Below are 11,785 nucleotides of genomic sequence, written 5' to 3'. Positions count from 1 at the left end.
AGTTGAGCCCAGGAAGAAGGGAGGGGTGGGGGGAAGGTGTTTTAAGATTCAGCAGTTTTTCTCCTCTCCTTCTCTGATTTTGATTGATAATAAACTAATTATTTTCAAGTTGAGTCTGTTTTGTCCATGATGGTAACTGATAAAATGTTCTCTCCCTGTCCTTATCTCGACCCACGAGCCTTTTGATTTACTTTTCTCTCCCCTGTCTGGTTAGAGGGAAGTGATAGAGCGGCTTTGGTGGGCCCCTGGCATCTAGCCAGGGTCAAATCACCACAGCAACTGATCAAACAAGAAATTAATGGAGGATTAAAAAAAAATTTCCAGTCACATTTGCACTCGAGAGACTTATTAGGAAAAAAAAAGGATGTATGTCTGTTTAATGATTCTATTTAACAATTGAATTAATCAGTCAATGATTTCAAGACAAGCCAAAGAAATTCTGAAGATTTAAGACCAAAGGACCAAACGCTACTCATTTTCAGTTAGTGATCTTAAAAATCAAGTTTGTTGTTAGAATCTGTACACTGTATGATTAAAATAGTCTGAGTGCGCTAAAAAACAGAGGCATGATTCCGTGGCTGGGAATTTGGGTAGCATTCCAAACTGATTCATACAAACCTCATTGCTGGATCAGGACCTTAGAAAGAACAATATGCCAACTTTGTGAGCAACAGGATGCTTTCAAAGATGTATCATGAGAGCACATGACTAATAACTTCTTGGGTTGTATGATCTTGTTGTGTGTAGGTTTTCTGGTTCTGTTTTAATGTAACATCATTTGAATGCAAAAAATTATTTTGGAAAAAAGTCACAATATTGTGAATGCCAAGCATTTGAAAACACTTGAGCTGAACTGCAGAAATAAATCAAAGTGTTAAAACACAAACCTGAAGGAGGGTAAGAGGTAACGGGACATAAATCAAGTATGGTTTTGGAAGAGGAGGAATAAATGGGGGTAAAGGGAAAATAAAGAAAGACGAAAAATAAGTAGAAAACAAGACCAAAAGAATTAATAAGGAAGACACTGCTATTTTTTTTCTTTTTTCTTTTGCCAATGTCATATTTTGTTCTGCCTCATTAGAGAGGGGTTTGTGGTTATTTTTATTTGAAGTGATGATAGGTAAGGATCATGGACTACTATTCTTTGAATTGCAAATGAGGTGCGTTACTGGGATTTTTTTTTCTCCTATAGCTACCAAAATACTCAGAAACTCATCCCAACTTCCATTTAAACAATGGAAGTCCTCCTTCCTACAAAACTGTCTGGTGGGTCTATTTTCTGCTCCGAATGTCTTGTCAGTTCTGGTTAGTTTCAGGCTGTCCATAAGATAAGAATGTGCAATCTTAAGAGAAATGGTGCTATTTCTATGTACATATTATAAGAGATTGCAAACTGCAGAATTTTATGCCCTGGAAAAGACAAGAGTGGGATTTAGAATTGAGAAATCTGAAAATTACAGAGGAAAACAAAATACACCAGTAATTTTTTATTCTGCTTCAAAACAAATGAGACAGGAGAGACAATATGTTAAGCCCCAAAGCAAGTTGTTCACTGGTAAAAAAATAATAAGAGTCAACTGCAACTACTGTAATATGTCATATTATGTCATATTACATCTTTCTTAACTGTACACAAATCCCCTCTTAAGGGTTTGCTGACTGCACTCTTTTTGCACAAAGAAATGAAAAAAAACCAAGTATGGAATAGGACAGGTAACTTCTGTGCCGCTGTATTTTTGCTTTCTTCTGGCGTGGGCTCTGCATGTTCTTTGATCCCAAAGTTGCAAGAGAAATCAAGGACTGTATTTGACTACATTTACAACAGCAAGAAAAAAGCCCAATAGGCATGGACTTACAGCTGGAAAGAGGTGGCGCTCAGGATGCCCACACTATGTGCATTTTGGGAGAGGTTACTTTGGATCAGATCTAGCTTGGTCCTGTGGACCTAACACCAGTTAGGCCACTTTACACTGAAGTCTCTGGTCTTAAAGACACAAGATGCGTTACCAGAACACAGACAAGAGACTCAGGCTTTTTTTTCTTCCCCCCCTCCCCAGTACAGCAGAAAATAGAGCGTACTTTTTTTGAAATGATCCACTACCCTGTAAGTCTCAAAGAACTCATATGATAAAGACTGCACAGGTATAGGAAAAGATGGCACATGCTAAATCATGCTAAGCATAAACGTGTATAAAAGGGGCTCATAACAAAAGCAAATATAGCACTGTCGATTATACTACATGTATATGAGCAAGCTACAATGTACACAAGAGTCTGGCAGATACTTATTACTCCATGGCAAAGCTTTGCTACCTACAAAAAGATTAAAATATTAGTTACTTATTCATTCAATAACTTGTCAACTATTTTAATATTTTCTGATGTCTCCTGATAATGGCAGTCCCCTGAAATAAGCAGTTAGTAAATCATTATAGGATTATGTCAGAAACAATCCTGGAAATTACAAGTCTATTAGAGGGTATTTAAATATGAGATATGTGGTATTGAATTAAAGCTTCACAATAACTGTGCAGATCTTTAGAATTTTTTTAGACGACAAGTGTAAATAAGAAAATATAATTTCACAGTACACTACAATTTCTCCATTTTTCTCCCTTTCTGTACTTAAGAATAAAACCAGATGTGAAACATACATTCTTGCAACAGATTAATACAAGTTATGTTCATTTTTATGGCTCTGCAAAGAATTGTACATACGAGATTATACTAAGGAAGAGTTTGCTTTACTGTTGCAATTATTACCCTCTTTTTTATGTATGTTTCTGACGTGAAGAGAGTAATAAAATTAAAAAACCCTTCTATGTCAAATCCTTCAAAAATTTTCTTGGTGAGGTTCTGATGCACTGGGTGATTGCTCCAAACGCTCTGGCAAATTAGCTGTTCACAAACCCTTTTCTAAGAAAGCCTAACTTACACAGATTTATTAGGGATAGTTCTCCTGCTTCAGAACTAAATACCAGTGATCTGATCCTAATTCCCTCAATGAAGTAATCTGAAATACTTCTTAAGAGAACACTGTGTCATGGGGCATTTGAAAGTTGAGGTGATAGCAGAAGTTCAGTGAAGACCCTTAAAAAAGTTGAGGTGTTGAATTAGTAATTTTGGAACAGGATGAGTTTTTGCAAGCAGGATGAACTTCATAGAAATAAAAATTGCATCAAAAAAGCCCTAAGAACTCAGGAGATTTGACAAGATGGAAGATCATACAGTTCAAGAGTACACATCCTTTGCAGGTGAAGCAACAAAAGACTGGTTAGACTAAGGTCAGCTGCAGGGAGAAACAACAAATAACAGCTTGAACCAGTCAAGTCCCATCTAAACAGAGCATAGAAAGGTATGTGCTTCTGTGCCAACATAGAAGAGGGAGCTGGGATGAATTAAAACTGAATATTGAATGAGAAATGTCACATTAGAAGGATACTAGAAAGAAAATAATCAGTGGGACACTGATGTGCAAAATACATGGGGAAAAAACAAGAGGCAAGGTCACAGGAGCGGTGCTATGCATTAAAGGAAGCATGCAGCCCAACCAGGTGATTAAGTTAACTGTATTGAGATGTAAATGAATCTCCATGGATTAAAATTTGATACTTACGTAGGAAAAGCATATTAATAGGGCAATACTATCACAGCGTGAGGAGGATGGATAGAGCAAGTATGGTTCACTTGGGAGCTCTCAGAGAGGCTGTTACTGGAGAATATAGACTAAGGGGAGCCTCCCGTCATTCCCATGCAGACTCAGTAATTATTGCACTGGACCATGAAACTAAGGCACTTTTAGATCCCATAAATGGCTGCTTTTTGTAGCAGCTAAATGAGGAACTAACAGGAGGAGAAGTGCTCCGGAACATTTTTCTAACCTCTTTCTTAATACCTGGTTCAAAATGTAACCGTGAAAGTACAAGTAAGCACAAAGTACTTAGAGATACCCTTGCAGGGGAAAAAGGGAAAAAAAACAACCCACAAAACCAAAAACCACGCACACAAAACCCACAAACTAAACAAAACAGAAAATCTATATTAGTGCTTGACTTCAGAAGGAGGAACTATTGTTGTTTATAAGGAACATATCAGGGAATGTCTCTTAGATTGAATTATCCCTAAAAGAGGTTCTAAAAAAAAATCCCTAAATGAGGGGGATCAGGTTGCCAGGACCAGGCCATATTCTGCTAGCCATTCCTACAAAACTCTGGTGTGACATTACTGAGCTATTGTTTTTATATTGGGTAAAGCAGTAAAAACTATGAAAAACAACAGAATCTGTAGAAAAAGCATAGTCAGGGCAAAGTGAATACAGTGCTTTTAGAGGAAAGGTATGTCTGTGAACATGAAGTCTGTTTCAGCAGGTATTTTTATTTAAAAATTAATCTGAACTAACACAAGCACCAATCAGAGGAACACTATGTCTGTTCTCTTTTAGGGGTATCTGGCAACATCTAGCAGTATTTTTCAGTAAGTCCAGATGCCAGCTAAAACACTAGTAAGAGACAAAATGCATGACATTTATTCAAAGTTCTGACAACTTTGGAGATAAAAACCCTTTTCTTTACATTGAGACATAATGATTGCCCCAGTGCAATTATTTTGACAACCTCTAGAACCCCAAATGCACAGTTTATAATCAGTGGACTAAATTCTGCCAGTAGTCACTTAAGACAATGTGGTTCACTTGCATATCTACATGAAAGTCAGAATGATAGCATGCTTTCTGCCTTAATAGCTTAGGTTTCCACACTGTGATCTAAGCACTTAGTTATTGCAGCTATGCCACTATTTCCAGCCTAGCTACATATCTCTAATATTTTTAAATTTATTTTAAATTCTGTGTTGTGTACTGTTGCATTTGCTACACTGCCTTGCTTTGGCATATTGAAAAAAACCTTTTCTTTAAAATAGGCAGATTTTCATATTGAGTAACTAAAGAGTCTATTTTTACAGTCAGAATTAACAAAGCACAAGAACTGAGGCAAGGACTGAGATTAAAGTTGTAGAAAGAACTCTGAATAACTTTATACATGTTAATATATGTTTGTAATTGTATTCAGATTATAGAAATTATATACAATTCTACCCTTAGAGACCTGCACTGATAGGGACATTGAGTGAGACATTTTTCCAGTATAAGGCACTGTGTAATTAGTTTAGTGGAGGAAATATACGAAGTAATTACATTTTTGCCTGCCTAAATCACCCCTGTAGGTTCAGTTGATTATAGGAATCTGCCAGCTGTTAAGTAGCTACTGTGTTTTACCTCAAGTAGTGGCTTTTCAGCAGTGCAGTAGGCAAAATAATTCCTCTAAGTCTGTAAAGTCTCACCATGCTTTCAAACAGACAAATATATGTAAAAATCTAACTTATCATCTGTACAATTGCACAATTAATGAAACCTATGTGTTGCTTTCTCCAGTCATACAACATTATGCAGCAACAACTCAGTGTGTCAGAGCTCACCACTGCATTCCTTTACTGGTAAGGAACACCTATGGTTCTCCGAGTTTTTTTTTTATTAAGTAGCGCATGCATAGTATGGCATAGCATTGTGAGGAATCAAGACAAGGGCTAAGATACAAGTATAAGTGGATCAATAATCTGATCTAGCGATGCAACTTTTTGGCAAAAGACATTGCATAATTTAATGAGTCAGTTTATCTAGGGAGTTCGACTTCTTTGCACAGTCCAAATAGAAAGCCAGTCACCAAACACTCTTTAAAGGCACATGTCCTAAGGTTGATCAGTGCTTGTGTGCCTCCTGAGCACAGCACAGTGCTGCAAAGACACCATCAGCTGAGCTATGAAAGCTGTACATCCACAGCAGCGCAGTCGCTGCCTGAGAGACTTGAAACTCTCTCCTAAAAGAATTTATAGTTTATCCTTCCGGGTGCAATGCTGTGCTATTCTGGCCAGCCGCATCATTTCTGGTTTCAGCGCTTGAATGGGTTCTGTAAGCTCTGCAATATGTCTGTCCTCACTAGTGCTGCTACATATGCATTAAATGGGGAGCAAGAGCCAGGGGGCACCAAGGCAGCTTGAGCCAGCTGAAGCAGAGGCTGCCCTGACGCTACTTTCCCTTCTGCTGACTCTTGTTCCTATCCTGTGCCAGTAGTCACATGTTTAACTGGTCTGGGAACTCACCTGGTCAAAAATAACCCACTCCTTACAATCTGATTTTTCAAAATTGTGCCCCTTGAGAGATTGCATGTTTTTCAACAGTAAGCAACATGAAATGCACCACTGCATGGAAACTTATTCCAGCTAAATGAAATTAATAAAGCAAGATGCCACAGATATTTGTATTAAAGTCATAAAATGCTGGTCCTGGTTATTTCCACAGGGAGGCTTGTGACAATTATGAAGGTGCTGACTTTGAAGATGCATAGTGCATTTAAGTTAGTTACAGTGGCAAAAGAAACTAGAAAAGGATTGAAAACATCAAGGTTTTTTAACAGAAGAGGTACAAAACAGTAAGATGAAAACAATAGTCTTTGCCAATCCTCAGCTCTGTCAAGAACATCCACTTCAGGAGAATAGTCCAGGCTGTCTTGGACAAATAATAAACCTACATTCTGAACTTGAGAGTGATTTCTTTGAGATCTGGTCCCCCAACCACAGAGCTCTCATCCATGCTGCCTATGTAGGAGGAGGTGTGGTGGGTAAATATCTCTAGACAGAGAAAAGCTATAGACTTGTTGTCTACGGACTGAGAAAGTTTGGGATCCACTGCACTGGAACCATGCTCTGAAAGGTGCTAAAGGTTCCCCTAAAAGGTCCTAAATATGCAGCAAAATAATTCACTTCAAGGAGGAAGAACAGTTTGTATCAGAGGTGCAGTCTGAAGGTGCCAAGGGCTACAGCAGAAAGCTTTGGGAAATTACACAGAGTACAAAGGAGAAAAACTGAATAGTATTTCCTTAAAAAAAAAGGTAGATGCTTCAGGGAAGAAAGCTCAGAGAAAAGATGTTAGGTTTTCGATCTGTTGGGGTTTTTTTGTTTGGTTTGTGGTTTTTTATCTCCTGCTGATTTTGCTGAAAGCAGAGGAAATTTCATTACTGGATTACAAGGGAGAATATGGTTGGGCCCAAAGTAGAAATAAGGTACTAGGTAATTTTTTTTTTTTTTTCCACAAAGAGTCTAAATATTTCATACCATTGTTGTAAAGCATATACACACAAAGTACCATTCTAATAAAAGTGGGCCATACTATAATATTCATGATTGTGTTTCCTGGTTCAGTGAAAAAATATTAAAGGTGCACAAATTACAGACACAAGTATTGGAAAGCTACAGAGACTACCATCAAGTCATGCAGCCAGAAGTAAAGAAGCAAAAGAGATATTTGCAAACATAGAAATGTTTATGATCACACTCTAAGCATAGGTAGGCAGACAAGCAATAGACAGTCCGCCTACTTTTAAGGCCTAAAGACAGACAGACGAGAGCAATACTGCCAGCTTGCTAGTGTTCATTTGAAAAACCTAATTGGGTAACCAAAATCCAAGAATCACAAATCAACCATCTAGTATGGATGATGGAAACAGTGTTGGTAGCAGCCAGCTAGGAAACAAGGCAAGTCAGCCATCACTTTCTAGGACTACCAGAACCAAACAAGAAGACCAAGGGATGAACCAGCTAGTGCAGTACCTACTGAACAGATGCCTACCCACCACAGAGATCACATGAAGAGTTAAGAAGTAAAACAGCCAAACCCACAGTTCCCAGATGGAAAAATTCTTCACAAAAGATCAAAGCTCAAAATCAATGTTTTCAGCAGTTGCTGAAGGTTATGAGTATTCTGCAGTATTTTGATAACATTTTTTTTAATTTAAATAAGCACCCCAGGAAAGGAGTACAAATATCAAATGTCTCTTGCAAAGATATATCATACAGTTCTGATTCAGCAATATTTAATTCAACTGCTGCACAACTCCTTTTATTAAAAACCAAAACAAAACACACACCTTTTTCCACACCTCTGGCTTTCTTTGTCAAACAGCAATTTGCTCTGGAAGTTTTTACCTCACAATGGCACTCTGGCAAACCTGGCGAGGAATTCATATGTGCTGTGAGACAGAGCCTGGCTTGGAACCATTAAAGAAAGCTAATGTCCAGCCCACCAGCTGTGGCATTAAAACTACTGCACAAGCTATTATTTTGTTGTGTGCAGTTAAAAGCAGTTGATGGGGCCTATGATGAAATACGACCAGGACTACATGCAAGAACTCTGTATTTTTGCCTTTATCCAAAACACGACTATGCATTTGACTCCTGAGATGGGATGAGACAGTTTTCTGCACCCTAGCCTCCAAGAAGGATGCAGGCATGGCAGCACTGACGACAAAACTGACTGAATGGATCTAGCAGCTCAAGTAACAGGTCATCCAGTTTGGTTTTCTCTGTTGCACAGCCCCTGCTCAACAGTTCTGCTGAGTGAGAAAAAATAAACTGAACCAAACCACCAGTGGGACAGACTGAACCAAACAGGGCCAGGCAGAGCATGCTCCAGGCTCTCACAACCAATTGCTGGGAACAGCAGCATGACATGCTCCACACAATAATTAAGTTGGAAGAATAATCTCTGGAAAAATACAAGGTCTTTTCTGTTCTTATCACCTAAAGGAGAAGCCGTTGACATAGCAACAGCATCACAGAATGGCAAGGGTTGGAAGGGACCTCGGGAGATCATCAGCCTTTCCTCATAGGGGAGATGCTCCAGTCCCTTTATCATCCTAGTTGCTCTCCTCTGGACTCCTTCTTGGAGTTCCTCATCTTTCATGAACTGGGGAGCCCAGAACTGGACACAGTACTCCAGGTGGGGTCTCACCAGGGCAGAGTAGAGGGGGAGGATAACCTCCCTCAACCTGCTGGCCACACTCCTCTTAATGCACCCCAGGATACCATTGGCCTTCTTGGCAACAAGGGCACACTGCTGGCTCATGGTCAGCTTGTCATCCACCAGGACTCTCAGGTCCCTCTTGGCAGAGCTGCTTTCCAGCAGGTCATCCCCCAGCCTGTACTGGTGCATGGGGTTCAACCTCCCCAGGTGCAGCACTCAACACTTGCCCTTGTTGAATTTCATCAGGTTCTTCTCCGCCCAACTCTCCAGCCTGTCCAGGTCCCGCTAAATGACAGCACAGCCCTCCAGCATATCAGCCACTCCTCCCAGTTTTGTGTCATCAGCAAACTTGCTGATGGTACACTCTGTCCCCTCATCCAGGTCATTGATGAATAAATTGAACAAGACCGGGCTGAGTACTGAGCCCTGGGGAACTCCACTAGCTACCAGCCTCCAACTAGACTCTGCCCCGCCCATCAGAACCGTCCAAGCCCTGCCATTCAGCCAGTTCCCAATCCACCCTACTGTCCACTCATCCAACCCACACTTCCTGAGCTTCCCTATGAGGATGAGAGAGACAGTATCAAAATATACTGAGATATGGGAAAGGGACCTTGGCTAATCCGGTGGTGTGAGAAGTGGCTGGTGCACACCGGGCAGCTACGCACATCCCTGCCGGTGTGTCATGGCACAAAGCACTGCAACACAGAGGTGCAAGACACAAGGTCTAAAAAAAACAGGTTTGGTTTCAGTGTTTTGTATAGCCAACCTGTTGTTTTCACTGTGGAGGTATTTTATGTATATATACAAATATATGAAAGAATCCCAAAACACCACTGTCAGATACTACATGGCAAAGGACCAAGACCAAACCCAAAAATAGAACAGGAAGAAAGAAATGAGGCTAACCCTCTAACCCTGTCAAGAGATTTGAAATAGCACAGTAGGAAATCCACAGGAGAGCAAATCCCTTTCATCCCGTACAGTTATCCCTTGTTACATAGTTGGTTTTGGCTATCTCCTTTCAAGCTGTAAAGGCCTAGATACTTCTGCAGAAATTAGAAGCTTGCCTGAGTATAACATGATAATTAATAATTCTGAGTTATGTAAAATGCAAATCAAGCTGCCAGATATCTTCCATTAATGATCCTTTTAAAGTTACAATGGCGTTTTCAGAAAAATTATTTCCTCACAAATGTAGGTCAGTGACTGTATTCTACTGATCAGATAACTGGAGTATCTTAACCTACATAAAACAGTTTAAATTTAAACTTATTTCCAAAATAATCCATTGCAAAATGATATGTGTATATACACATGTGTGTGTGTGACATATGTATGTGTTTTATATATGCATATATAATATCTACATATATGTCCCTAATTTCAATTCAGAATGACTGAAAAAGTCTTCCCAAACATTATCATAAAATCAAAACATATAAAATATAAAACATCGACGCAATAGCCCTCGATTACTTCTAATTACAACTCAACCCAAATTTTTGTGCTGCCCTGCCATATTGTCCACTCTCACTTCATGTATCCAATGTTGCACAGCTTTGCAAGTGAACAAGAGATGCTAACACTCTGATGTAATTCCATACAAAATACCCCTTGACATGCTTTATTTGTTTTTCTAATTAAGTGCTCAGCCAACCCACACAGCAATATGGACACATGCAACTCTGTGAGTGTACATCATGCTTCTCTACTCCTGCAAATGACTCCCACCTTCCTGGAAACACACATGCAAACCTCCTACCTCCCAAACGCAGATGGTATTAATTACCAGAAAGGACCTAAATGTTTACAACGGGGATATAACATTCTCATCAACATGCTTCTTTATTAAGTATTAATAAAAAAATAGGTGGAATAAGGGCAGCGTTTGCCAAACTAGAACCAGAAGTAATGTGAATTTACAATTTTCATGCAATTCTGCTTTGAACAGTTACTCAAAGATATAGCCATTGCCAAGTGATATACGATGTACTTATCATTAAATAAGGTCCAATTTTTATGCAGTGACTATCCACTCACTCCAATGAACTGTGACTCTTAAGTTTTACCTTTGCTTCTAACATTGGAAGCCAGAGGACTTCTAGTCAGGGTGAAGACAGCAGCATTGCAGCATCATCTGTAGTGGACTCTCCAGTTTGAGTTTGTTATGCTTAGGTGTTGGCCCTTCCAAGGACTTGTGAATTTGAACAGAATACAATCCACAGTGCAAAAACCCTGAAGTTCGCAGCATGTTGAAAGTATGAGCTGTTTTGGTAGTCACAGAATCACAGAATCGCAAGGGTTGGAAGGGACCTTAGGAGATCATCTAGTCCAACCCCCCTGCTAAAGCAGGTTCTCCTAGAGCATGTTACACAGGACATCATCCAGGCGGGCCTTGAATATTTCCAGAGAAGGAGACTCCACAACCCCTGTGGGCAGCCTGTTCCAGTGCTCTGTCACCCTCAAAGTAAAGAATTTCCTCCTCATATTCAACTGAAACCTCTTATGTTTCAGTTTGTACCCATTGCCCCTTGTCCTTTCTCTGGGCACCACTGCAAAGAGTCTGGCTCCGTCCTTGTGACTTCCGCCCTGAAGTTATTTGTATGTATTGATGAGGTCCCCTCTCAGTCTTCTCTTCTTCAGGCTGAACAAGCCCAACTCTCTCAGCCTTTCCTCGTAGGGGAGATGCTCCAGTCCCTTTATCATCCTAGTTGCTCTCCTCTGGACTCTTTCCAGGAGTTCCTCATCTTTCATGAACTGGGGAGCCCAGAACTGGACACAATACTCCAAGTGGGGTCTCACCAGGGCAGAGCAGAGAGGGAGGATAACCTTCCTCAACCTGCTGGCCACACTCCTCTTAATGCACCCCAGGATACCATTGGCCTTCTTGGCAACAAGGGCACACTGCTGGCTCATGGTCAGCTTGTCATC

At 40.0% G+C, this 11,785-nt stretch overlaps 1 protein-coding gene across 1 annotated transcript in view; it reads right to left on the bottom strand.

Moving 5' to 3' along the window:
* ADCY1 (adenylate cyclase 1) overlaps window positions 1–11,785 on the bottom strand; it is a 316,417-nt gene that overhangs the window by 116,963 nt on the left and 187,669 nt on the right. Inside the window, exon 4 of the mRNA XM_009638467.2 lies at window positions 7,417–7,423. Within this exon, the coding sequence (XP_009636762.1) occupies window positions 7,417–7,423 (7 nt within the window). The remainder of the gene's footprint in view (window positions 1–7,416; window positions 7,424–11,785) is intronic.

The sequence above is a fragment of the Egretta garzetta genome, unplaced genomic scaffold (assembly GCF_000687185.1).
Source record: "Egretta garzetta isolate BGI_Z169 unplaced genomic scaffold, ASM68718v1 scaffold155, whole genome shotgun sequence".
In the NCBI taxonomy this organism is placed as follows: Eukaryota; Metazoa; Chordata; class Aves; order Pelecaniformes; family Ardeidae; genus Egretta; species Egretta garzetta.
The sequence above is the reverse complement of the archived record's forward strand: the minus strand, read 5'-3'. Positions and strand labels throughout refer to the sequence as shown.